This window comes from Taudactylus pleione, unplaced genomic scaffold (genome assembly GCF_031769625.1).
Source record: "Taudactylus pleione unplaced genomic scaffold, aTauple2 ptg000778l, whole genome shotgun sequence".
NCBI lineage: Eukaryota > Metazoa > Chordata > Amphibia > Anura > Myobatrachidae > Taudactylus > Taudactylus pleione.
The window spans coordinates 729,360-756,713 of NW_028285180.1; the positions used below are offsets into that span (position 1 = coordinate 729,360).

At 55.2% G+C, this 27,354-nt stretch overlaps 1 protein-coding gene across 1 annotated transcript in view; it reads left to right on the plus strand.

Annotated features, from left to right (window-relative positions):
- The first annotated feature begins 2,412 nt into the window (after positions 1-2,412).
- Positions 2,413-27,354, plus strand: part of LOC148475109 (1-phosphatidylinositol 4,5-bisphosphate phosphodiesterase beta-2-like) — a 322,551-nt gene continuing 297,609 nt past the window's right edge. Inside the window, exon 1 of the mRNA XM_088457722.1 lies at positions 2,413-2,511. Coding sequence (XP_088313848.1) covers positions 2,428-2,511 — 84 coding nt within the window. The 5' untranslated portion in view covers positions 2,413-2,427. The remainder of the gene's footprint in view (positions 2,512-27,354) is intronic.

Below are 27,354 nucleotides of genomic sequence, written 5' to 3' on the forward strand. Positions count from 1 at the left end.
GGCAACCCGTCACTGCCGTGATGTCATCAACATGGGACGTCCTGGAGTTCGCGACGGCCCCTCCCCGGTCTGCAGCAGAACATCGTGGTACAGCGCTTACTTAAGGTGAGAGTTGTTAATGTACATGTTCATGTTATATTATGTTTGCCTTGACAAAAAAGCCTGGAGGCTTTGAAAAGTTGGCTATTTATTGATCCAATACAATTTGTTCTTCATACATCAGACTTGGAGTTCTGCAGTCTATTTATATATATATATATGGAATGGTCGCGTAGTACCATCTGCGAAAAACGTCCATCACTGCGGATTGAATCGTCTCCAATATTTCCTGTTGTGCATAACAAATACAATTCTTAGAATATTTTTTATTTTCAGGATATACACTGGTTAGCTATAACATTAAAACCTCCTGCCTAATATTGTAAGTCCTCTTTGTGCCACCATAACAGCTCCGACCCATCGAGCCATGGACTCCACAAGACCTCTGAAGGTGTCCTTTGGTATCTGGCATCAAGACGTTAGCAGCAGATCCTTTAAGTCCTATAAATTGTCAGGTGGGGCCTCCATGGCTCGGACTTGTTTTTCCAGGCTATCCCACAAATGCTCGATTGGTTTGATATCTGGAGAATTTGTAGGCCAATTAAACACCTTGAATGCTTTGTCATGTTCTTCAAACCATCCCTGAACAAGTTTTGCAGTGTGGCAAGGCGCAATATCCATCTGAAAGAGACTACTGCCATCAGAAAATGTCATTGCCATGAAGGGGTGTACTTGGTCTGCAACAATGTTTTGGTAGGTGGTATGTGTCAAAGTAACATCCACATAAATGCCAGGACCAAGGTTTCCCAGCAGAACATTGCCCAGAGCATCACACTGTCTTCTTCATAGTGCATCCTGGTACCATCTCTTCTCCAGGTAAACAACGCACACACACACCAGGCAGTCCACATTATGTAAAAGAAAATGTGATTCATCAGACCAGGTCACCTTCTTCCATTGCTACATGGTTCAGTTCTGATGCTCACGTGCCCAGTGTTGTCACTTTCAGAGGTGGACAAGGGTCAGCATGGGCAGTCTGACTGGTCTGCGGCTATGCAGCAAGCTTTAATGCACGGTGTGTTCTGACACCTTTCTATCATAGCCAGCATTAACTTTTTCAGCAAGTTGTGCTACAGTAGTTCTTCTGTGAGATCGGACCAGACAGGTTTGCCTTCGCTCCTCACACGCATCAATGAGTCTTGGGCGCCCATGACTCTGTCGCTAGTTCACCTGTTGTCCTTCCAAGACTTGCCTGAAGATGCTCTGACCCAGTCGTTTAGCCATCACAGTTTGGCCCTAGTCAAAGTTACACAGATCATTATGCTTGGCCATTTTTCCTGCTTCAAAAACATCAACTTCAAGAATTGACTCTTCACTTGCTGCCTAATATACCCCTCCCCTTGACAGATACCAGTGTAACAATCAATGTTATTCACTTCATCTGTCTATGGTTTTAATGTTATAGCTGATTGGTGTTTAAATTACTATTTATTACAAAGGCCTTTTACAAATATAGTATTACTACGATTGTAGCCTCGTACCCAGTGGTCATGATATGCTGTGTGTGTGTAGGGGGGGATAGGTATAGTTTCCCTCGCGATTGCCCAGAATGCATTGCTTCCTGTATGCTTAGATATATCTATGACCAGTAGAAAAATGTGCCTGGAAATGAATAAATGCCGCCTACTCCACCTTATTTCCTATGGCCATTGCACAGAAATGTTCACTCCACCTAATAATGATGTATCAACCCTTTGTATTACACAAAACTGTACACTAGCAAAGTGAAATAGTTTTAAAGGGTTAGAATAAAGAAAAAGCATTGGCTATTACCTGTCCATTATCAAGCCACGTGTCTGATCATGTAGAATAGATTGTATGTGACACATCGCACATTGCTTTTGTTAGTTTTCTTGCGATTACTGTGCTGTGTGTATTTGTCACTGTGTTAGTAATGAACCCCCATTGTATATACCACAATTCTTCATCTAACTTCACTTTCCACAACAAGGCCTTGCAGTCACTCATTAGGTAACAGTGCCGTGGTGTAATAGTGTCAAGATAAGCTGATGGTGCTCTCCGGAAGCATGAATTTAAAAGAAAAAAGGAAGTTCTTTGGCAGGACATAGAGAGAGATACTTGCTAGCAAATTATCTGTCTGCAGTCTCTCTCCAACCTGCTTATAAACTGTTGGGCTGGGTACAGGCTGGGAGGCGGACATCTCACAAGCTGATTATTTACAATGCAGATTGTGGGATCCTGGATGATTTGGTTGTAGTGTCTCTTGGTTATAAAACAAGGAAGCCTGAAAGGTATGGCTGGAGATTCACATGCTTCAGGATACATAATGTGACAAGCCAGAAAGGAACGTGCCCTTCACAATTCAGGATGTCCATGTTAACTCCTATCCTAAGTCCCCCAGAGGTCAATGCTTACCTGTCTAAGGGGGAACGCTTTATAAAATGGGATGATGTAAGTAGTCTTGTTTTACTTTGTTCCCTTAAGCCTGGCAACAGTTCATAAGGCATACTGTACTTAATGTATTTTCTCACTTTACTAAATAAGTGTATCTGAGTTAGTTTTATATCATGCAGTATTTGCACTTTATATAATAATGTGCATGTTTTGTATACTCAATATGGTTGATGTGTTTTATCTAAAAATGTAATATATTCCTGTAAAACAATGGGTGAGAGATGACACTGAGTTGATGTAAGGTGTAAAAAAAAAACAAGTAAATATAAAAAAGATTTTCTTCATCCATGTATTTTCATCATCTGCTGCAATGTAAATGTTTTTTGCACTATTGTTTTGTCTCCACCCTGAGGATCACCCCAGTCCCCCATACTTGTGAGTAAACATGCTGTGTGACAACTGGCTTTTTCTGTACTTTGGTTCAATCTAAAAGCCAAAAGAACCAAATTGGTGGAATAAATCCGGCAAAAGGCTTGATTAATACTCTTTCCTATTAAACTTTATTTATAGGGCGCCAAAGGTGGTCTGCAGCTCTGTACAGAGGGCTAAGCAATAAGACAGTACAGTATATACCAAAGGATTAATGACACAGAACTCAGATTTCTCCAGTGTTACCACAATTACCACAGTTTAGAGGTCTAAATACTACATGTATTATATACATATAGGATTTCCAGAGGGGGTTTCCAAATGCTTGATTTAGGAACAAAGAAAAACTAAAACACTTTCTACAATAAGCCTGCAACAGGTACTTATTTTGTACATTCATTTGATGATTATTAACATTTATTTATATAACGTCACCATATTATGCAGCATTCTAAAGAGAATATTTATCATTCATATCTGTTCCTGCTCCATTTGATCTTACAGTCTAAACTCCCTAACATACAAATCCAAATTAGGGTACATTTAGTAACCAGCAATACACCTCTTGACATTTATTTTAGACTAAAGCCATAGCACCTGGAGAAAACTCCACATAGATGAAAACCTGTCTCATAATCAGGGGTGCCGAGAGAGGGGGCGGTAATAGTGGAGTCCCTCCACACGATGACACCCAGTGCGGGGAGGGATGCCTTGAGCGCGGCGGAGCCGCGCGCTCCGCCGGAAGGGGGCGTGGCCTCGCTGGAGGAGGAAGCGTGGCCTAGGGAAAGGGCGTGGCTTCACATCCCGAGACCGCCGGTACTTCGTTATCAATGGGGGGTGCCGGAGGCGCGGGCAGTGCAGGCTCAATCTCTGTGACAGGAGCCGAGTACTGCACGTGATGTTACAGTGCAGCACCCGCCTCCTGTCACTGAGGGGGAGCCTGCACCTTGGTGTCACCCCTCTGCGGGTGACACCCGGGTGTGGCTCGCACCCCCCGCACCCCTCTTGTGACGCCACTGGGCGGTAACTAATTACCCGGGCTTGATGGAGGGGCCCTCTCCCTCCACCCTCCCTCCCTCTTACATGTCAGCGGCAGTGTTTCTACAGCCCTGTACACGCTGCTGTATGCTGGGCAGCAGTGGGGCCAGGGAGGCTGCTATCACTGCGCAACAACAGGAGTCTTCTCACATTGATTGCACCCCTCTCGATTTGCCCCTGGCTGAGGGGCTTGAGCGCCCCCGCAGTGCCGCAAAGCAAATAATTGTTTTCTCTTTTTTTTTATCTAAGGGGGCGTGGCCATTAAGCCACGCCGTCCGAAAGTAACTGGGACCCGGACCGGCTTTCTACAGGCCTGCTCATGATCCCAGCACTATGGGGTAGCAATGCTAACTTCTGTTCCACTGTGTTGCCCGTTGCTTAGTCATATAGATGGTACCTAAAAAATTAGACTAATGCAGAGTGAGTACTATGTTGGTTTGTGTAACGCATCTTGGCGATTTCACGATGTACAAAATAGTGGATTTGCGCGATTCTGCCACTTGCACCTGCTTGAACCTGAATAGGTGGGACGGGGTATTCTAACCAGTGTCTGAACTTACATAGGGGCTGCGAGGTTGCAGTCCCCTCAGTAAAATCAGCCACTTCAGTGAGCCAGTGCAGTATGCTTCACTGTGACTGGAGGTGGCTTCCCATTGGAAGCGCCACCTGCCAGTCACGCTGAAGACAGGCAGCCCCAGGGAGAGGTGTCTCCTCCCCCTGGGACTGCCAGTCCAGGCTGCAATCAGCAGAGAGCGGCTTCCAGTGGAAGCCGCTGCTCTGCCTTTCGGGCAGCCCTAACAGGCTTCTCAGGGCTGCAACCAATGCAGCCCAGAGGATCTGGTGTTATGCGTGCGCATGTGGGGTCCCAACGCCTGCCAGATTAATTGAGCAGGCGGAAGAACCCAGGCTAGCAGCAGCCCCCCTCAGTTAAGAGGTGAAAGGCAGCGCAGATTGCAGGAGCCAGGAGGGTGCACTCTGCAGCTCTATAAGGGGAGGTGAAAGGCAGCGCAGATTGCAGGAGCCAGGAGGGTGCACTGTGCAACTCTATAAGGGGAGGTGAAAGGCAGCGCAGATTGCAGGAGCCAGGAGGGTGCACTGTGCAGCTCTATAAGGGGAGGTGAAAGGCAGCGCAGATTGCAGGAGCCAGGAGGGTGCACTGTGCAGCTCTATAAGGGGAGGTGAAAGCAGCGCAGATTGCCGGAGCCAGGAGGGTGCACTGTGCAGCTCTATAAGGGGAGGTGAAAGGCAGCGCAGATTGCAGGAGCCAGGAGGGTGCACTGTGCAGCTCTATAAGGGGAGGTGAAAGGCAGCGCAGATTGCAGGAGCCAGGAGGGTGCACTGTGCAGCTCTATAAGGGGAGGTGAAAGGCAGCGCAGATTGCAGGAGCCAGGAGTGTGCACTGTGCAGCTCTATAAGGGGAGGTGAAAGGCAGCGCAGATTGCAGGAGCCAGGAGTGTGCACTGTGCAGCTCTATAAGGGGAGGTGAAAGGTAGCGCAGATTGCAGGAGCCAGGAGGGTGCACTGTGCAGCTCTATAAGGGGAGGTGAAAGGCAGCGCAGATTGCAGGAGCCAGGAGGGTGCACTGTGCAACTCTATAAGGGGAGGTGAAAGGCAGCGCAGATTGCAGGAGCCAGGAGGGTGCACTGTGCAGCTCTATAAGGGGAGGTGAAAGGCAGGGCAGATTGCAGGAGCCAGGAGGGTGCACTGTGCAGCTCTATAAGGGGAGGTGAAAGGCAGCGCAGATTGCAGGAGCCAGGAGTGTGCACTGTGCAGCTCTATAAGGGGAGGTCAGGAGCCAGGAGGGTGCACTGTGCAGCTCTATAAGGGGAGGTGAAAGGCAGCGCAGATTGCAGGAGCCAGGAGGGTGCACTGTGCAGCTCTATAAGGGGAGGTGAAAGGCAGCGCAGATTGCAGGAGCCAGGAGGGTGCACTGTGCAGCTCTATAAGGGGAGGTCAGGAGCCAGGAGGGTGCACTGTGCAGCTCTATAAGGGGAGGTGAAAGGCAGCGCAGATTGCAGGAGCTAGGAGGGTGCACTGTGCAGCTCTATAAGGGGAGGTGAAAGGCAGTGCAGATTGTAGGAGCCAGGAGTGTGCACTGTGCAGCTCTATAAGGGGAGGTGAAAGGCAGCACAGATTGCAGGAGCCAGGAGGGTGCACTGTGCAGCTCTATAAGGGGAGGTGAAAGGCAGCACAGATTGCAGGAGCCAGGAGGATGCATTGTGCAGCTCTACAAGGGGAGGTGAAAGGCAGCGCAGATTGCAGGAGCCAGGAGTGTGCACTGGGCAGCTCTATAAGGGGAGGTGAAAGGCAGCGCAGATTGCAGGAGCCAGGAGGGTGCACTGTGCAGCTCTATAAGGGGAGGTGAAAGGCAGCGCAGATTGCAGGAGCCAGGAGGGTGCACTGTGCAGCTCTATAAGGGGAGGTGAAAGCAGCGCAGATTGCAGGAGTCAGGAGGGTGCACTGTGCAGCTCTATAAGGGGAGGTGAAAGGCAGCGCAGATTGCAGGAGCCAGGAGGGTGCACTGTGCAGCTCTATAAGGGGAGGTGAAAGGCAGCGCAGATTGCAGGAGCCAGGAGGGTGCACTGTGCAGCTCTATAAGGGGAGGTGAAAGGCAACGCAGATTGCAGGAGCCAGGAGTGTGCACTGTGCAGCTCTATAAGGGGAGGTGAAAGGCAGCGCAGATTGCAGGAGCCAGGAGTGTGCACTGTGCAGCTCTATAAGGGGAGGTGAAAGGCAGCGCAGATTGCAGGAGCCAGGAGGGTGCACTGTGCAGCTCTATAAGGGGAGGTGAATGGCAGCGCAGATTGCAGGAGCCAGGAGGGTGCACTGTGCAACTCTATAAGGGGAGGTGAAAGGCAGCGCAGATTGCAGGAGCCAGGAGGGTGCACCGTGCAGCTCTATAAGGGGAGGTGAAAGGCAGCGCAGATTGCAGGAGCCAGGAGGGTGCACTGTGCAGCTCTATAAGGGGAGGTCAGGAGCCAGGAGGGTGCACTGTGCAGCTCTATAAGGGGAGGTGAAAGGCAGCGCAGATTGCAGGAGCCAGGAGTGTGCACTGTGCAGCTCTATAAGGGGAGGTGAAAGGCAGCGCAGATTGCAGGAGCCAGGAGGGTGCACTGTGCAGCTCTATAAGGGGAGGTGAAAGGCAGCGCAGATTGCAGGAGCCAGGAGAGTGCACTGTGCAGCTCTATAAGGGGAGGTGAAAGGCAGCGCAGATTGCAGGAGCCAGGAGGGTGCACTGTGCAGCTCTATAAGGGGAGGTGAAAGGCAGCGCAGATTGCAGGAGCCAGGAGGGTGCACTGTGCAGCTCTATAAGGTGTGGTGAAAGGCAGCGCAGATTGCAGGAGCCAGGAGGGTGCACTGTGCAGCTCTATAAGGGGAGGTGAAAGGCAGCGCAGATTGCAGGAGCCAGGAGGGTGCACTGTGCAGCTCTATAAGGGGAGGTGAAAGGCAGCGCAGATTGCAGGAGCCAGGAGTGTGCACTGTGCAGCTCTATAAGGGGAGGTGAAAGGCAGTTCAGACTGCAGGAGCCAGGAGGGTGCACTGTGCAGCTCTATAAGGGGAGGTGAAAGGCAGCGCAGATTGCAGGAGCCAGGAGTGTGCACTGTGCCGCTCTATAAGGGGAGGTCAGGAGCCAGGAGGGTGCACTGTGCAGCTCTTTAAGGGGAGGTGAAAGGCAGCGCAGATTGCAGGAGCCAGGAGGGTGCACTGTGCAGCTCTATAAGGGGAGGTGAAAGGCAGCGCAGATTGCAGGAGCCAGGAAGGTGCACTGTGCAGCTCTATAAGGGGAGGTGAAAGGCAGCGCAGATTGCAGGAGCCAGGAGGGTGCACTGTGCAGCTCTATAAGGGGAGGTGAAAGCAGCGCAGATTGCAGGAGTCAGGAGGGTGCACTGTGCAGCTCTATAAGGGGAGGTGAAAGGCAGCGCAGATTGCAGGAGCCAGGAGGGTGCACTGTGCAGCTCTATAAGGGGAGGTGAAAGGCAGCGCAGATTGCAGGAGCCAGGAGGGTGCACTGTGCAGCTCTATAAGGGGAGGTGAAAGGCAGCGCAGATTGCAGGAGCCAGGAGTGTGCACTGTGCAGCTCTATAAGGGGAGGTGAAAGGCAGCGCAGATTGCAGGAGCCAGGAGTGTGCACTGTGCAGCTCTATAAGGGGAGGTGAAAGGCAGCGCAGATTGCAGGAGCCAGGAGGGTGCACTGTGCAGCTCTATAAGGGGAGGTGAATGGCAGCGCAGATTGCAGGAGCCAGGAGGGTGCACTGTGCAACTCTATAAGGGGAGGTGAAAGGCAGCGCAGATTGCAGGAGCCAGGAGGGTGCACCGTGCAGCTCTATAAGGGGAGGTGAAAGGCAGCGCAGATTGCAGGAGCCAGGAGGGTGCACTGTGCAGCTCTATAAGGGGAGGTCAGGAGCCAGGAGGGTGCACTGTGCAGCTCTATAAGGGGAGGTGAAAGGCAGCGCAGATTGCAGGAGCCAGGAGTGTGCACTGTGCAGCTCTATAAGGGGAGGTGAAAGGCAGCGCAGATTGCAGGAGCCAGGAGGGTGCACTGTGCAGCTCTATAAGGGGAGGTGAAAGGCAGCGCAGATTGCAGGAGCCAGGAGAGTGCACTGTGCAGCTCTATAAGGGGAGGTGAAAGGCAGCGCAGATTGCAGGAGCCAGGAGGGTGCACTGTGCAGCTCTATAAGGGGAGGTGAAAGGCAGCGCAGATTGCAGGAGCCAGGAGGGTGCACTGTGCAGCTCTATAAGGTGTGGTGAAAGGCAGCGCAGATTGCAGGAGCCAGGAGGGTGCACTGTGCAGCTCTATAAGGGGAGGTGAAAGGCAGCGCAGATTGCAGGAGCCAGGAGGGTGCACTGTGCAGCTCTATAAGGGGAGGTGAAAGGCAGCGCAGATTGCAGGAGCCAGGAGTGTGCACTGTGCAGCTCTATAAGGGGAGGTGAAAGGCAGTTCAGACTGCAGGAGCCAGGAGGGTGCACTGTGCAGCTCTATAAGGGGAGGTGAAAGGCAGCGCAGATTGCAGGAGCCAGGAGTGTGCACTGTGCCGCTCTATAAGGGGAGGTCAGGAGCCAGGAGGGTGCACTGTGCAGCTCTTTAAGGGGAGGTGAAAGGCAGCGCAGATTGCAGGAGCCAGGAGGGTGCACTGTGCAGCTCTATAAGGGGAGGTGAAAGGCAGCGCAGATTGCAGGAGCCAGGAGGGTGCACTGTGCAGCTCTATAAGGGGAGGTCAGGAGCCAGGAGGGTGCACTGTGCAGCTCTATAAGGGGAGGTGAAAGGCAGCGCAGATTGCAGGAGCTAGGAGGGTGCATTGTGCAGCTCTGTAAGGGGAGGTGAAAGGCAGTGCAGATTGTAGGAGCCAGGAGTGTGCACTGTGCAGCTCTATAAGGGGAGGTGAAAGGCAGTGCAGATTGTAGGAGCCAGGAGTGTGCACTGTGCAGCTCTATAAGGGGAGGTGAAAGGCAGCACAGATTGCAGGAGCCAGGAGGGTGCACTGTGCAGCTCTATAAGGGGAGGTGAAAGGCAGCACAGATTGCAGGAGCCAGGAGGATGCATTGTGCAGCTCTATAAGGGGAGGTGAAAGGCAGCGCAGATTGCAGGAGCCAGGAGTGTGCACTGGGCAGCTCTATAAGGGGAGGTGAAAGGCAGCGCAGATTGTAGGAGCCAGGAGGGTGCACTGTGCAGCTCTATAAGGGGAGGTGAAAGGCAGCGCAGATTGCAGGAGCCAGGAGGGTGCACTGTGCAGCTCTATAAGGGGAGGTGAAAGGCAGCGCAGATTGTAGGAGCCAGGAGGGTGCACTGTGCAGCTCTATAAGGGGAGGTGAAAGGCAGCGCAGATTGCAGGAGCCAGGAGGGTGCACTGTGCAGCTCTATAAGGGGAGGTGAAAGGCAGCGCAGATTGCAGGAGCCAGGAGGGTGCACTGTGCAGCTCTATAAGGGGAGGTGAAAGGCAGCGCAGATTGCAGGAGCCAGGAGTGTGCACTGTGCAGCTCTACAAGGGGAGGTGAAAGGCAGCGCAGATTGCAGGAGCCAGGAGGGTGCACTGTGCAGCTCTACAAGGGGAGGTGAAAGGCAGCGCAGATTGCAGGAGCCAGGAGGGTGCACTGTGCAGCTCTATAAGGGGAGGTGAAAGGCAGCGCAGATTGCAGGAGCCAGGAGTGTGCACTGTGCAGCTCTATAAGGGGAGGTGAAAGGCAGTGCAGATTGTAGGAGCCAGGAGTGTGCACTGTGCAGCTCTATAAGGGGAGGTGAAAGGCAGCGCAGATTGCAGGAGCCAGGAGTGTGCACTGTGCAGCTCTATAAGGGGAGGTGAAAGGCAGCACAGATTACAGGAGCCAGGAGGGTGCATTGTGCAGCTCTATAAGGGGAGGTGAAAGGCAGCGCAGATTGCAGGAGCCAGGAGTGTGCACTGTGCAGCTCTATAAAGGGAGGTGAAAGGCAGCGCAGATTGCAGGAGCCAGGAGGGTGCATTGTGCAGCTCTATAAGGGGAGGTGAAAGGCAGCGCAGATTGCAGGAGCCAGGAGTCTGCACTGGGCAGCTCTATAAGGGGAGGTGAAAGGCAGTGCAGATTGTAGGAGCCAGGAGCGTGCACTGTGCAGCTCTATAAGGGGAGGTGAAAGGCAGCGCAGATTGCAGGAGCCAGGAGGGTGCACTGTGCAGCTCTATAAGGGGAGGTGAAAGGCAGCGCAGATTGTAGGAGCCAGGAGGGTGCATTGTGCAGCTCTATAAGGGGAGGTGAAAGGCAGCGCAGATTGCAGGAGCCAGGAGTGTGCACTGTGCAGCTCTATAAGGGGAGGTGAAAGGCAGCACAGATTACAGGAGCCAGGAGGGTGCATTGTGCAGCTCTATAAGGGGAGGTGAAAGGCAGCGCAGATTGCAGGAGCCAGGAGTGTGCACTGTGCAGCTCTATAAAGGGAGGTGAAAGGCAGCGCAGATTGCAGGAGCCAGGAGGGTGCATTGTGCAGCTCTATAAGGGGAGGTGAAAGGCAGCGCAGATTGCAGGAGCCAGGAGTCTGCACTGGGCAGCTCTATAAGGGGAGGTGAAAGGCAGTGCAGATTGTAGGAGCCAGGAGCGTGCACTGTGCAGCTCTATAAGGGGAGGTGAAAGGCAGCGCAGATTGCAGGAGCCAGGAGGGTGCACTGTGCAGCTCTGTAAGGGGAGGTGAAAGGCAGCGCAGATTGTAGGAGCCAGGAGGGTGCATTGTGCAGCTCTATAAGGGGAGGTGAAAGGCAGCGCAGATTGCAGGAGCCAGGAGTCTGCACTGGGCAGCTCTATAAGGGGAGGTGAAAGGCAGTGCAGATTGTAGGAGCCAGGAGGGTGCACTGTGCAGCTCTATAAGGGGAGGTGAAAGGCAGCGCAGATTGCAGGAGCCAGGAGGGTGCACTGTGCAGCTCTATAAGGGGAGGTGAAAGGCAGCGCAGATTGTAGGAGCCAGGAGGGAGCACTGTGCAGCTCTATAAGGGGAGGTGAAAGGCAGCGCAGATTGCAGGAGCCAGGAGGGTGCACTGTGCAGCTCTATAAGGGGAGGTGAAAGGTAGCGCAGATTGCAGGAGCCAGGAGGGTGCACTGTGCAGCTCTATAAGGGGAGGTGAAAGACAGCGCAGATTGCAGGAGCCAGGAGGGTGCACTGTGCAGCTCTATAAGGGGAGGTGAAAGGCAGTGCAGATTGTAGGAGCCAGGAGGGTGCACTGTGCAGCTCTATAAGGGGAGGTGAAAGGCAGCGCAGATTGCAGGAGCCAGGAGTGTGCACTGTGCAGCTCTATAAGGGCAGTTGAAAGGCAGCGCAGATTGCAGGAGCCAGGAGGGTGCACTGTGCAGCTCTATAAGGGGAGGTGAAAGGCAGCGCAGATTGCAGGAGCCAGGAGGGTGCACTGTGCAGCTCTATAAGGGGAGGTGAAAGGCAGCGCAGATTGCAGGAGCCAGGAGGGTGCACTGTGCAGCTCTATAAGGGGAGGTGAAAGGCAGCGCAGATTTGAGGAGCCAGGAGGGTGCACTGTGCAGCTCTATAAGGGGAGGTGAAAGGCAGCGCAGATTGCAGGAGCCAGGAGGGTGCACTGTGCAGCTCTACAAGGGGAGGTGAAAGGCAGCGCAGATTGGAGGAGCCAGGAGGGTGCACTGTGCAGCTCTATAAGGGGAGAGGAAAGGCAGCGCAGATTGCAGGAGCCAGGAGGGTGCACTGTGCAGCTCTATAAGGGGAGGTGAAAGGCAGCGCAGATTGCAGGAGCCAGGAGTGTGCACTGTGCAGCTCTATAAGGGGAGGTGAAAGGCAGTGCAGATTGCAGGAGCCAGGAGGGTGCACTGTGCAGCTCTATAAGGGGAGGTGAAAGGCAGCGCAGATTGCAGGAGCCAGGAGGGTGCACTGTGCAACTCTATAAGGGGAGGTGAAAGGCAGCGCAGATTGCAGGAGCCAGGAGGGTGCACTGTGCAGCTCTATAAGGGGAGGTGAAAGGCAGCGCAGATTGCAGGAGCCAGGAGGGTGCACTGTGCAGCTCTATAAGGGGAGGTGAAAGCAGCGCAGATTGCCGGAGCCAGGAGGGTGCACTGTGCAGCTCTATAAGGGGAGGTGAAAGGCAGCGCAGATTGCAGGAGCCAGGAGGGTGCACTGTGCAGCTCTATAAGGGGAGGTGAAAGGCAGCGCAGATTGCAGGAGCCAGGAGGGTGCACTGTGCAGCTCTATAAGGGGAGGTGAAAGGCAGCGCAGATTGCAGGAGCCAGGAGTGTGCACTGTGCAGCTCTATAAGGGGAGGTGAAAGGCAGCGCAGATTGCAGGAGCCAGGAGTGTGCACTGTGCAGCTCTATAAGGGGAGGTGAAAGGTAGCGCAGATTGCAGGAGCCAGGAGGGTGCACTGTGCAGCTCTATAAGGGGAGGTGAAAGGCAGCGCAGATTGCAGGAGCCAGGAGGGTGCACTGTGCAACTCTATAAGGGGAGGTGAAAGGCAGCGCAGATTGCAGGAGCCAGGAGGGTGCACTGTGCAGCTCTATAAGGGGAGGTGAAAGGCAGGGCAGATTGCAGGAGCCAGGAGGGTGCACTGTGCAGCTCTATAAGGGGAGGTGAAAGGCAGCGCAGATTGCAGGAGCCAGGAGTGTGCACTGTGCAGCTCTATAAGGGGAGGTCAGGAGCCAGGAGGGTGCACTGTGCAGCTCTATAAGGGGAGGTGAAAGGCAGCGCAGATTGCAGGAGCCAGGAGGGTGCACTGTGCAGCTCTATAAGGGGAGGTGAAAGGCAGCGCAGATTGCAGGAGCCAGGAGGGTGCACTGTGCAGCTCTATAAGGGGAGGTCAGGAGCCAGGAGGGTGCACTGTGCAGCTCTATAAGGGGAGGTGAAAGGCAGCGCAGATTGCAGGAGCTAGGAGGGTGCACTGTGCAGCTCTATAAGGGGAGGTGAAAGGCAGTGCAGATTGTAGGAGCCAGGAGTGTGCACTGTGCAGCTCTATAAGGGGAGGTGAAAGGCAGTGCAGATTGTAGGAGCCAGGAGTGTGCACTGTGCAGCTCTATAAGGGGAGATGAAAGGCAGCACAGATTGCAGGAGCCAGGAGGGTGCACTGTGCAGCTCTATAAGGGGAGGTGAAAGGCAGCACAGATTGCAGGAGCCAGGAGGATGCATTGTGCAGCTCTACAAGGGGAGGTGAAAGGCAGCGCAGATTGCAGGAGCCAGGAGTGTGCACTGGGCAGCTCTATAAGGGGAGGTGAAAGGCAGCGCAGATTGCAGGAGCCAGGAGGGTGCACTGTGCAGCTCTATAAGGGGAGGTGAAAGGCAGCGCAGATTGCAGGAGCCAGGAGGGTGCACTGTGCAGCTCTATAAGGGGAGGTGAAAGCAGCGCAGATTGCAGGAGTCAGGAGGGTGCACTGTGCAGCTCTATAAGGGGAGGTGAAAGGCAGCGCAGATTGCAGGAGCCAGGAGGGTGCACTGTGCAGCTCTATAAGGGGAGGTGAAAGGCAGCGCAGATTGCAGGAGCCAGGAGGGTGCACTGTGCAGCTCTATAAGGGGAGGTGAAAGGCAGCGCAGATTGCAGGAGCCAGGAGTGTGCACTGTGCAGCTCTATAAGGGGAGGTGAAAGGCAGCGCAGATTGCAGGAGCCAGGAGTGTGCACTGTGCAGCTCTATAAGGGGAGGTGAAAGGCAGCGCAGATTGCAGGAGCCAGGAGGGTGCACTGTGCAGCTCTATAAGGGGAGGTGAATGGCAGCGCAGATTGCAGGAGCCAGGAGGGTGCACTGTGCAACTCTATAAGGGGAGGTGAAAGGCAGCGCAGATTGCAGGAGCCAGGAGGGTGCACCGTGCAGCTCTATAAGGGGAGGTGAAAGGCAGCGCAGATTGCAGGAGCCAGGAGGGTGCACTGTGCAGCTCTATAAGGGGAGGTCAGGAGCCAGGAGGGTGCACTGTGCAGCTCTATAAGGGGAGGTGAAAGGCAGCGCAGATTGCAGGAGCCAGGAGTGTGCACTGTGCAGCTCTATAAGGGGAGGTGAAAGGCAGCGCAGATTGCAGGAGCCAGGAGGGTGCACTGTGCAGCTCTATAAGGGGAGGTGAAAGGCAGCGCAGATTGCAGGAGCCAGGAGAGTGCACTGTGCAGCTCTATAAGGGGAGGTGAAAGGCAGCGCAGATTGCAGGAGCCAGGAGGGTGCACTGTGCAGCTCTATAAGGGGAGGTGAAAGGCAGCGCAGATTGCAGGAGCCAGGAGGGTGCACTGTGCAGCTCTATAAGGTGTGGTGAAAGGCAGCGCAGATTGCAGGAGCCAGGAGGGTGCACTGTGCAGCTCTATAAGGGGAGGTGAAAGGCAGCGCAGATTGCAGGAGCCAGGAGGGTGCACTGTGCAGCTCTATAAGGGGAGGTGAAAGGCAGCGCAGATTGCAGGAGCCAGGAGTGTGCACTGTGCAGCTCTATAAGGGGAGGTGAAAGGCAGTTCAGACTGCAGGAGCCAGGAGGGTGCACTGTGCAGCTCTATAAGGGGAGGTGAAAGGCAGCGCAGATTGCAGGAGCCAGGAGTGTGCACTGTGCCGCTCTATAAGGGGAGGTCAGGAGCCAGGACGGTGCACTGTGCAGCTCTTTAAGGGGAGGTGAAAGGCAGCGCAGATTGCAGGAGCCAGGAGTGTGCACTGTGCAGCTCTATAAGGGGAGGTGAAAGGCAGCGCAGATTGCAGGAGCCAGGAGGGTGCACTGTGCAGCTCTATAAGGGGAGGTGAAAGGCAGCGCAGATTGCAGGAGCCAGGAGGGTGCACTGTGCAGCTCTATAAGGGGAGGTGAAAGCAGCGCAGATTGCAGGAGTCAGGAGGGTGCACTGTGCAGCTCTATAAGGGGAGGTGAAAGGCAGCGCAGATTGCAGGAGCCAGGAGGGTGCACTGTGCAGCTCTATAAGGGGAGGTGAAAGGCAGCGCAGATTGCAGGAGCCAGGAGGGTGCACTGTGCAGCTCTATAAGGGGAGGTGAAAGGCAGCGCAGATTGCAGGAGCCAGGAGTGTGCACTGTGCAGCTCTATAAGGGGAGGTGAAAGGCAGCGCAGATTGCAGGAGCCAGGAGTGTGCACTGTGCAGCTCTATAAGGGGAGGTGAAAGGCAGCGCAGATTGCAGGAGCCAGGAGTGTGCACTGTGCAGCTCTATAAGGGGAGGTGAATGGCAGCGCAGATTGCAGGAGCCAGGAGGGTGCACTGTGCAACTCTATAAGGGGAGGTGAAAGGCAGCGCAGATTGCAGGAGCCAGGAGGGTGCACCGTGCAGCTCTATAAGGGGAGGTGAAAGGCAGCGCAGATTGCAGGAGCCAGGAGGGTGCACTGTTCAGCTCTATAAGGGGAGGTCAGGAGCCAGGAGGGTGCACTGTGCAGCTCTATAAGGGGAGGTGAAAGGCAGCGCAGATTGCAGGAGCCAGGAGTGTGCACTGTGCAGCTCTATAAGGGGAGGTGAAAGGCAGCGCAGATTGCAGGAGCCAGGAGGGTGCACTGTGCAGCTCTATAAGGGGAGGTGAAAGGCAGCGCAGATTGCAGGAGCCAGGAGAGTGCACTGTGCAGCTCTATAAGGGGAGGTGAAAGGCAGCGCAGATTGCAGGAGCCAGGAGGGTGCACTGTGCAGCTCTATAAGGGGAGGTGAAAGGCAGCGCAGATTGCAGGAGCCAGGAGGGTGCACTGTGCAGCTCTATAAGGTGTGGTGAAAGGCAGCGCAGATTGCAGGAGCCAGGAGGGTGCACTGTGCAGCTCTATAAGGGGAGGTGAAAGGCAGCGCAGATTGCAGGAGCCAGGAGGGTGCACTGTGCAGCTCTATAAGGGGAGGTGAAAGGCAGCGCAGATTGCAGGAGCCAGGAGTGTGCACTGTGCAGCTCTATAAGGGGAGGTGAAAGGCAGTTCAGACTGCAGGAGCCAGGAGGGTGCACTGTGCAGCTCTATAAGGGGAGGTGAAAGGCAGCGCAGATTGCAGGAGCCAGGAGTGTGCACTGTGCCGCTCTATAAGGGGAGGTCAGGAGCCAGAAGGGTGCACTGTGCAGCTCTTTAAGGGGAGGTGAAAGGCAGCGCAGATTGCAGGAGCCAGGAGGGTGCACTGTGCAGCTCTATAAGGGGAGGTGAAAGGCAGCGCAGATTGCAGGAGCCAGGAGGGTGCACTGTGCAGCTCTATAAGGGGAGGTCAGGAGCCAGGAGGGTGCACTGTGCAGCTCTATAAGGGGAGGTGAAAGGCAGCGCAGATTGCAGGAGCTAGGAGGGTGCATTGTGCAGCTCTGTAAGGGGAGGTGAAAGGCAGTGCAGATTGTAGGAGCCAGGAGTGTGCACTGTGCAGCTCTATAAGGGGAGGTGAAAGGCAGTGCAGATTGTAGGAGCCAGGAGTGTGCACTGTGCAGCTCTATAAGGGGAGGTGAAAGGCAGCACAGATTGCAGGAGCCAGGAGGGTGCACTGTGCAGCTCTATAAGGGGAGGTGAAAGGCAGCACAGATTGCAGGAGCCAGGAGGATGCATTGTGCAGCTCTATAAGGGGAGGTGAAAGGCAGCGCAGATTGCAGGAGCCAGGAGTGTGCACTGGGCAGCTCTATAAGGGGAGGTGAAAGGCAGCGCAGATTGTAGGAGCCAGGAGGGTGCACTGTGCAGCTCTATAAGGGGAGGTGAAAGGCAGCGCAGATTGCAGGAGCCAGGAGGGTGCACTGTGCAGCTCTATAAGGGGAGGTGAAAGGCAGCGCAGATTGTAGGAGCCAGGAGGGTGCACTGTGCAGCTCTATAAGGGGAGGTGAAAGGCAGCGCAGATTGCAGGAGCCAGGAGGGTGCACTGTGCAGCTCTATAAGGGGAGGTGAAAGGCAGCGCAGATTGCAGGAGCCAGGAGGGTGCACTGTGCAGCTCTATAAGGGGAGGTGAAAGGCAGCGCAGATTGCAGGAGCCAGGAGTGTGCACTGTGCAGCTCTACAAGGGGAGGTGAAAGGCAGCGCAGATTGCAGGAGCCAGGAGGGTGCACTGTGCAGCTCTACAAGGGGAGGTGAAAGGCAGCGCAGATTGCAGGAGCCAGGAGGGTGCACTGTGCAGCTCTATAAGGGGAGGTGAAAGGCAGCGCAGATTGCAGGAGCCAGGAGTGTGCACTGTGCAGCTCTATAAGGGGAGGTGAAAGGCAGTGCAGATTGTAGGAGCCAGGAGTGTGCACTGTGCAGCTCTATAAGGGGAGGTGAAAGGCAGCGCAGATTGCAGGAGCCAGGAGTGTGCACTGTGCAGCTCTATAAGGGGAGGTGAAAGGCAGCACAGATTACAGGAGCCAGGAGGGTGCATTGTGCAGCTCTATAAGGGGAGGTGAAAGGCAGCGCAGATTGCAGGAGCCAGGAGTGTGCACTGTGCAGCTCTATAAAGGGAGGTGAAAGGCAGCGCAGATTGCAGGAGCCAGGAGGGTGCATTGTGCAGCTCTATAAGGGGAGGTGAAAGGCAGCGCAGATTGCAGGAGCCAGGAGTCTGCACTGGGCAGCTCTATAAGGGGAGGTGAAAGGCAGTGCAGATTGTAGGAGCCAGGAGCGTGCACTGTGCAGCTCTATAAGGGGAGGTGAAAGGCAGCGCAGATTGCAGGAGCCAGGAGGGTGCACTGTGCAGCTCTATAAGGGGAGGTGAAAGGCAGCGCAGATTGTAGGAGCCAGGAGGGTGCATTGTGCAGCTCTATAAGGGGAGGTGAAAGGCAGCGCAGATTGCAGGAGCCAGGAGTGTGCACTGTGCAGCTCTATAAGGGGAGGTGAAAGGCAGCACAGATTACAGGAGCCAGGAGGGTGCATTGTGCAGCTCTATAAGGGGAGGTGAAAGGCAGCGCAGATTGCAGGAGCCAGGAGTGTGCACTGTGCAGCTCTATAAAGGGAGGTGAAAGGCAGCGCAGATTGCAGGAGCCAGGAGGGTGCATTGTGCAGCTCTATAAGGGGAGGTGAAAGGCAGCGCAGATTGCAGGAGCCAGGAGTCTGCACTGGGCAGCTCTATAAGGGGAGGTGAAAGGCAGTGCAGATTGTAGGAGCCAGGAGCGTGCACTGTGCAGCTCTATAAGGGGAGGTGAAAGGCAGCGCAGATTGCAGGAGCCAGGAGGGTGCACTGTGCAGCTCTATAAGGGGAGGTGAAAGGCAGCGCAGATTGTAGGAGCCAGGAGGGTGCATTGCGCAGCTCTATAAGGGGAGGTGAAAGGCAGCGCAGATTGCAGGAGCCAGGAGTCTGCACTGGGCAGCTCTATAAGGGGAGGTGAAAGGCAGTGCAGATTGTAGGAGCCAGGAGGGTGCACTGTGCAGCTCTATAAGGGGAGGTGAAAGGCAGCGCAGATTGCAGGAGCCAGGAGGGTGCACTGTGCAGCTCTATAAGGGGAGGTGAAAGGCAGCGCAGATTGTAGGAGCCAGGAGGGAGCACTGTGCAGCTCTATAAGGGGAGGTGAAAGGCAGCGCAGATTGCAGGAGCCAGGAGGGTGCACTGTGCAGCTCTATAAGGGGAGGTGAAAGGTAGCGCAGATTGCAGGAGCCAGGAGGGTGCACTGTGCAGCTCTATAAGGGGAGGTGAAAGACAGCGCAGATTGCAGGAGCCAGGAGGGTGCACTGTGCAGCTCTATAAGGGGAGGTGAAAGGCAGTGCAGATTGTAGGAGCCAGGAGGGTGCACTGTGCAGCTCTATAAGGGGAGGTGAAAGGCAGCGCAGATTGCAGGAGCCAGGAGTGTGCACTGTGCAGCTCTATAAGGGCAGTTGAAAGGCAGCGCAGATTGCAGGAGCCAGGAGGGTGCACTGTGCAGCTCTATAAGGGGAGGTGAAAGGCAGCGCAGATTGCAGGAGCCAGGAGGGTGCACTGTGCAGCTCTATAAGGGGAGGTGAAAGGCAGCGCAGATTGCAGGAGCCAGGAGGGTGCACTGTGCAGCTCTATAAGGGGAGGCGAAAGGCAGCGCAGATTTGAGGAGCCAGGAGGGTGCACTGTGCAGCTCTATAAGGGGAGGTGAAAGGCAGCGCAGATTGCAGGAGCCAGGAGGGTGCACTGTGCAGCTCTACAAGGGGAGGTGAAAGGCAGCGCAGATTGGAGGAGCCAGGAGGGTGCACTGTGCAGCTCTATAAGGGGAGAGGAAAGGCAGCGCAGATTGCAGGAGCCAGGAGGGTGCACTGTGCAGCTCTATAAGGGGAGGTGAAAGGCAGCGCAGATTGCAGGAGCCAGGAGTGTGCACTGTGCAGCTCTATAAGGGGAGGTGAAAGGCAGTGCAGATTGCAGGAGCCAGGAGGGTGCACTGTGCAGCTCTATAAGGGGAGGTGAAAGGCAGCGCAGATTGCAGGAGCCAGGAGGGTGCACTGTGCAACTCTATAAGGGGAGGTGAAAGGCAGCGCAGATTGCAGGAGCAAGGAGGGTGCACTGTGCAGCTCTATAAGGGGAGGTGAAAGGCAGCGCAGATTGCAGGAGCCAGGAGTGTGCACTGTGCAGCTCTATAAGGGGAGGTGAAAGGCAGCGCAGATTGCAGGAGCCAGGAGGGTGCACTGTGCAGCTCTATAAGGGGAGGTGAAAGGCAGCGCAGATTGCAGGAGCCAGGAGGGTGCACTGTGCAGCTCTATAAGGGGAGGTGAAAGGCAGCGCAGATTGCAGGAGCCAGGAGGGTGCACTGTGCAGCTCTATAAGGGGAGGTGAAAGGCAGCGCAGACTGCAGGAGCCAGGAGGGTGCACTGTGCAGCTCTATAAGGGGAGGTGAAAGGCAGCGCAGATTGCAGGAGCCTGGAGAGTGCACTGTGCAGCTCTATAAGGGGAGGTCAGGAGCCAGGAGGGTGCACTGTGCAGCTCTATAAGGAGAGGTGAAAGGCAGCGCAGATTGCAGGAGCCAGGAGAGTGCACTGTGCAGCTCTATAAGGGGAGGTCAGGAGCCAGGAGGGTGCACTGTGCAGCTCTATAAGGGGAGGTGAAAGACAGCGCAGATTGCAGGAGCCAGGAGGGTGCACTGTGCAGCTCTATAAGGGGAGGTGAAAGGCAGTGCAGATTGTAGGAGCCAGGAGGGTGCACTGTGCAGCTCTATAAGGGGAGGTGAAAGGCAGCGCAGATTGCAGGAGCCAGGAGTGTGCACTGTGCAGCTCTATAAGGGCAGTTGAAAGGCAGCGCAGATTGCAGGAGCCAGGAGGGTGCACTGTGCAGCTCTATAAGGGGAGGTGAAAGGCAGCGCAGATTGCAGGAGCCAGGAGGGTGCACTGTGCAGCTCTATAAGGGGAGGTGAAAGGCAGCGCAGATTGCAGGAGCCAGGAGGGTGCACTGTGCAGCTCTTTAAGGGGAGGTGAAAGGCAGCGCAGATTTGAGGAGCCAGGAGGGTGCACTGTGCAGCTCTATAAGGGGAGGTGAAAGGCAGCGCAGATTGCAGGAGCCAGGAGGGTGCACTGTGCAGCTCTACAAGGGGAGGTGAAAGGCAGCGCAGATTGGAGGAGCCAGGAGGGTGCACTGTGCAGCTCTATAAGGGGAGAGGAAAGGCAGCGCAGATTGCAGGAGCCAGGAGGGTGCACTGTGCAGCTCTATAAGGGGAGGTGAAAGGCAGCGCAGATTGCAGGAGCCAGGAGTGTGCACTGTGCAGCTCTATAAGGGGAGGTGAAAGGCAGTGCAGATTGCAGGAGCCAGGAGGGTGCACTGTGCAGCTCTATAAGGGGAGGTGAAAGGCAGCGCAGATTGCAGGAGCCAGGAGGGTGCACTGTGCAACTCTATAAGGGGAGGTGAAAGGCAGCGCAGATTGCAGGAGCCAGGAGGGTGCACTGTGCAGTTCTATAAGGGGAGGTGAAAGGCAGCGCAGATTGCAGGAGCCAGGAGGGTGCACTGTGCAGCTCTATAAGGGGAGGTCAGGAGCCAGGAGGGTGCACTGTGCAGCTCTATAAGGGGAGGTGAAAGGCAGCGCAGATTGCAGGAGCCAGGAGTGTGCACTGTGCAGCTCTATAAGGGGAGGTGAAAGGCAGCGCAGATTGCAGGAGCCAGGAGGGTGCACTGTGCAGCTCTATAAGGGGAGGTGAAAGGCAGCGCAGATTGCAGGAGCCAGGAGGGTGCACTGTGCAGCTCTATAAGGGGAGGTGAAAGGCAGCGCAGATTGCAGGAGCCAGGAGGGTGCACTGTGCAGCTCTATAAGGGGAGGTGAAAGGCAGCGCAGACTGCAGGAGCCAGGAGGGTGCACTGTGCAGCTCTATAAGGGGAGGTGAAAGGCAGCGCAGATTGCAGGAGCCTGGAGAGTGCACTGTGCAGCTCTATAAGGGGAGGTCAGGAGCCAGGAGGGTGCACTGTGCAGCTCTATAAGGAGAGGTGAAAGGCAGCGCAGATTGCAGGAGCCAGGAGAGTGCACTGTGCAGCTCTATAAGGGGAGGTCAGGAGCCAGGAGGGTGCACTGTGCAGCTCTATATGGGGAGGTGAAAGGCAGCGCAGATTGCAGGAGCCAGGAGGGTGCACTGAGCAGCTCTATAAGGGGAGGTGAAAGGCAGCGCAGACTGCAGGAGCCAGGAGGGTGCACTGTGCAGCTCTATAAGGGGAGGTGAAAGGCAACGCAGATTGCAGGAGCCAGGAGGGTGCACTGTGCAGCTCTATAAGGGGAGGTGAAAGGCTGCGCAGATTGCAGGAGCCAGGAGGGTGCACTGTGCAGCTCTATAAGGGGAGGTGAAAGGCAGCGCAGATTGCAGGAGCCAGGAGGGTGCACTGTGCAGCTCTATATGGGGAGGTGAAAGGCAGCGCAGATTGCAGGAGCCAGGAGTGTGCACTGTGCAGCTCTATAAGGGGAGGTGAAAGGCAGTACAGATTGTAGGAGCCAGGAGGGTGCACTGTGCAGCTCTATAAGGGGAGGTGAAAGGCAGCGCAGATTGCAGGAGCCAGGACTGTGCACTGTGCAGCTCTATATATGGGAGGTGAAAGGCAGCACGGATTGCAGGAGCCAGGAGGGTGCACTGTGCAGCTCTATAAGGGGAGCTGAAAGGCAGCGCAGATTGCAGGAGCCAGGACTGTGCACTGTGCAGCTCTATAAGGGGAGGTGAAAGGCAGCGCAGATTGCAGGAGCCAGGAGGGTGCACTGTGCAGCTCTATAAGGGGAGGTGAAAGGCAGCGCAGATTGCAGGAGCCAGAAGGGTGCACTGTGCAGCTCCATAAGGGGAGGTGAAAGGCAGTGCAGATTGTAGGAGCCAGGAGGGTGCATTGTGCAGCTCTATAAGGGGAGGTGAAAGGCAGCGCAGATTGCAGGAGCCAGGAGTCTGCACTGGGCAGCTCTATAAGGGGAGGTGAAAGGCAGTGCAGATTGTAGGAGCCAGGAGGGTGCACTGTGCAGCTCTATAAGGGGAGGTGAAAGGCAGCGCAGATTGCAGGAGCCAGGAGGGTGCACTGTGCAGCTCTATAAGGGGAGGTGAAAGGCAGCGCAGATTGTAGGAGCCAGGAGGGAGCACTGTGCAGCTCTATAAGGGGAGGTGAAAGGCAGCGCAGATTGCAGGAGCCAGGAGGGTGCACTGTGCAGCTCTATAAGGGGAGGTGAAAGGTAGCGCAGATTGCAGGAGCCAGGAGGGTGCACTGTGCAGCTCTATAAGGGGAGGTGAAAGACAGCGCAGATTGCAGGAGCCAGGAGGGTGCACTGTGCAGCTCTATAAGGGGAGGTGAAAGGCAGTGCAGATTGTAGGAGCCAGGAGGGTGCACTGTGCAGCTCTATAAGGGGAGGTGAAAGGCAGCGCAGATTGCAGGAGCCAGGAGTGTGCACTGTGCAGCTCTATAAGGGCAGTTGAAAGGCAGCGCAGATTGCAGGAGCCAGGAGGGTGCACTGTGCAGCTCTATAAGGGGAGGTGAAAGGCAGCGCAGATTGCAGGAGCCAGGAGGGTGCACTGTGCAGCTCTATAAGGGGAGGTGAAAGGCAGCGCAGATTGCAGGAGCCAGGAGGGTGCACTGTGCAGCTCTATAAGGGGAGGTGAAAGGCAGCGCAGATTTGAGGAGCCAGGAGGGTGCACTGTGCAGCTCTATAAGGGGAGGTGAAAGGCAGCGCAGATTGCAGGAGCCAGGAGGGTGCACTGTGCAGCTCTACAAGGGGAGGTGAAAGGCAGCGCAGATTGGAGGAGCCAGGAGGGTGCACTGTGCAGCTCTATAAGGGGAGAGGAAAGGCAGCGCAGATTGCAGGAGCCAGGAGGGTGCACTGTGCAGCTCTATAAGGGGAGGTGAAAGGCAGCGCAGATTGCAGGAGCCAGGAGTGTGCACTGTGCAGCTCTATAAGGGGAGGTGAAAGGCAGTGCAGATTGCAGGAGCCAGGAGGGTGCACTGTGCAGCTCTATAAGGGGAGGTGAAAGGCAGCGCAGATTGCAGGAGCCAGGAGGGTGCACTGTGCAACTCTATAAGGGGAGGTGAAAGGCAGCGCAGATTGCAGGAGCCAGGAGGGTGCACTGTGCAGTTCTATAAGGGGAGGTGAAAGGCAGCGCAGATTGCAGGAGCCAGGAGGGTGCACTGTGCAGCTCTATAAGGGGAGGTCAGGAGCCAGGAGGGTGCACTGTGCAGCTCTATAAGGGGAGGTGAAAGGCAGCGCAGATTGCAGGAGCCAGGAGTGTGCACTGTGCAGCTCTATAAGGGGAGGTGAAAGGCAGCGCAGATTGCAGGAGCCAGGAGGGTGCACTGTGCAGCTCTATAAGGGGAGGTGAAAGGCAGCGCAGATTGCAGGAGCCAGGAGGGTGCACTGTGCAGCTCTATAAGGGGAGGTGAAAGGCAGCGCAGATTGCAGGAGCCAGGAGGGTGCACTGTGCAGCTCTATAAGGGGAGGTGAAAGGCAGCGCAGACTGCAGGAGCCAGGAGGGTGCACTGTGCAGCTCTATAAGGGGAGGTGAAAGGCAGCGCAGATTGCAGGAGCCTGGAGAGTGCACTGTGCAGCTCTATAAGGGGAGGTCAGGAGCCAGGAGGGTGCACTGTGCAGCTCTATAAGGAGAGGTGAAAGGCAGCGCAGATTGCAGGAGCCAGGAGAGTGCACTGTGCAGCTCTATAAGGGGAGGTCAGGAGCCAGGAGGGTGCACTGTGCAGCTCTATATGGGGAGGTGAAAGGCAGCGCAGATTGCAGGAGCCAGGAGGGTGCACTGAGCAGCTCTATAAGGGGAGGTGAAAGGCAGCGCAGACTGCAGGAGCCAGGAGGGTGCACTGTGCAGCTCTATAAGGGGAGGTGAAAGGCAACGCAGATTGCAGGAGCCAGGAGGGTGCACTGTGCAGCTCTATAAGGGGAGGTGAAAGGCTGCGCAGATTGCAGGAGCCAGGAGGGTGCACTGTGCAGCTCTATAAGGGGAGGTGAAAGGCAGCGCAGATTGCAGGAGCCAGGAGGGTGCACTGTGCAGCTCTATATGGGGAGGTGAAAGGCAGCGCAGATTGCAGGAGCCAGGAGTGTGCACTGTGCAGCTCTATAAGGGGAGGTGAAAGGCAGTGCAGATTGTAGGAGCCAGGAGGGTGCACTGTGCAGCTCTATAAGGGGAGGTGAAAGGCAGCGCAGATTGCAGGAGCCAGGACTGTGCACTGTGCAGCTCTATATATGGGAGGTGAAAGGCAGCACGGATTGCAGGAGCCAGGAGGGTGCACTGTGCAGCTCTATAAGGGGAGCTGAAAGGCAGCGCAGATTGCAGGAGCCAGGACTGTGCACTGTGCAGCTCTATAAGGGGAGGTGAAAGGCAGCGCAGATTGCAGGAGCCAGGAGGGTGCACTGTGCAGCTCTATAAGGGGAGGTGAAAGGCAGCGCAGATTGCAGGAGCCAGGAGGGTGCACTGTGCAGCTCCATAAGGGGAGGTGAAAGGCAGCGCAGATTGCAGGAACCAGGAGGGTGCACTGTGCAGCTCTATAAGGGGAGGTGAAAGGCAGCGCAGATTGGAGGAGCCAGGAGGGTGCACTGTGCAGCTCTATAAGGGGAGGTGAAAGGCAGCGCAGATTGCAGGAGCCAGGAGGGTGCACTGTGCAGCTCTATAAGGGGAGGTGAAAGGCAGCGCAGATTGCAGGAGCCAGGAGGGTGCACTGTGCCGCTCTATAAGGAGAGGTGAAAGGCAGCGCAGATTGCAGGAGCCAGGAGAGTGCACTGTGCAGCTCTATAAGGGGAGGTCAGGAGCTAGGAGGGTGCACTGTGCAGCTCTATAAGGGGAGGTGAAAGGCAGCGCAGATTGCAGGAGCCAGGAGTGTGCACTGTGCAGCTCTATAAGGGGAGTTGAAAGGCAGCGCAGATTGCAGGAGCCAGGAGGGTGCACTGTGCAGCTCTATAAGGGGAGGTCAGGAGCCAGGAGGGTGCACTGTGCAGCTCTATAAGGGGAGGTGAAAGGCAGCGCAGATTGCAGGAGCCAGGAGGGTGCACTGTGCAGCTCTATAAGGGGAGGTGAAAGGCAGCGCAGACTGCAGGAGCCAGGAGGGTGCACTGTGCAGCTCTATAAGGGGAGGTGAAAGGCAGCGCAGATTGCAGGAGCCAGGAGAGTGCACTGTGCAGCTCTATAAGGGGAGGTCAGGTGCCAGGAGGGTGCACTGTGCAGCTCTATAAGGAGAGGTGAAAGGCAGCGCAGATTGCAGGAGCCAGGAGAGTGCACTGTGCAGCTCTATAAGGGGAGGTCAGGAGCCAGGAGGGTGCACTGTGCAGCTCTATAAGGGGAGGTGAAAGGCAGCGCTGATTGCAGGAGCCAGGAGGGTGCACCGTGCAGCTCTATATGGGGAGGTGAAAGGCAGCGCAGATTGCAGGAGCCAGGAGGGTGCACTGTGCAGCTCTATAAGGGGAGGTGAAAGGCAGCGCAGACTGCAGGAGCCAGGAAGGTGCACTGTGCAGCTCTATAAGGGGAGGTGAAAGGCAGCGCAGATTGCAGGAGCCAGAAGGGTGCACTGTGCAGCTCTATAAGGGGAGGTGAAAGGCAGCGCAGATTGCAGGAGCCAGGAGGGTGCACTGTGCAGCTCTATAAGGGGAGGTGAAAGGCAGCGCAGATTGCAGGAGCCAGGAGGGTGCACTGTGCAGCTCTATAAGGGGAGGTGAAAGGCAGCGCAGATTGCAGGAGCCAGGAGGGTGCACTGTGCAGCTCTATAAGGGGAGGTGAAAGGCAGTGCAGTGCAGCCATCAACAGTTTATTAAAACTTGTTAGGTATCTCCCCTCGCTAAAGTGATTGTCCACCCCTGGAGATTCCTGAATTTTGGGGTTTTGCGTACTTGCCTACTTTTTTCATCTCCTCTCCGGGAGAAGAATGCAGCTGACTTTTTCCCAGTCATGGTAAAATGCTGTCATGGTAAAATGGCGCAAATCATAGGTACGTGTGGAGGGGGCTAGGCTAAAATGATGCATGTCATTTTGCCCAGTCCCCTCATATCAACCCGCCTACAAAGTGTAGGCAATTAGGGGTAGAACATGGCCTGGTGTGAGAAAGTGTGCCGTGCTGAGGTTCAAAATGTATCTTCTTGTAGTAGGAGGATCTGGGAGGAAAGTGGGGTAAGCACAGTCTAAACCTGGGTACACACTTGTTGATATATTGTTTGTTCAGCAGACGAACGATATATTGCGAGTGCATCTGGGGTGTGTGTACCCAATAGGTCTCTGAACTACGTCATTTATAGACATAGCATATCAGCCCTGCAGCACAGTCGATGCCGATATATCTTGCAGATATATCGGTACATCTGGCTGTGTGTATGGGCAACCTGCTGCCCCGACATGTTCACTGGCTGCAAGGACCGCTGAAATCACAACTGGGCAACTAAATTTAAATGCCCACCCAGTTGTGATGTCAGGCCAGACATATTGAGTGGCCGTTTAGTAAGTGTGTGTAGTCGTTTCAGTGTATACCTAGCATAACTCTATAGCCACATGCAAAAATTAATATTGTATAGGATAAGATATAGAAATGAGATTCATTTATATGAAGATTATACATGTATGCCTCTATATATTAATATGCAGTGATAACATAAATTTTCATATTTACTATTTATTTACTATCTAAGTAATTATTGTGAGAATTCAAGTGTGCACGGTACTAATGAAGAAAATAATAATGAAATAGTTCCCGACTGTATTGATGTTTGGGTCCCATATAAATATAACTGTCAGTT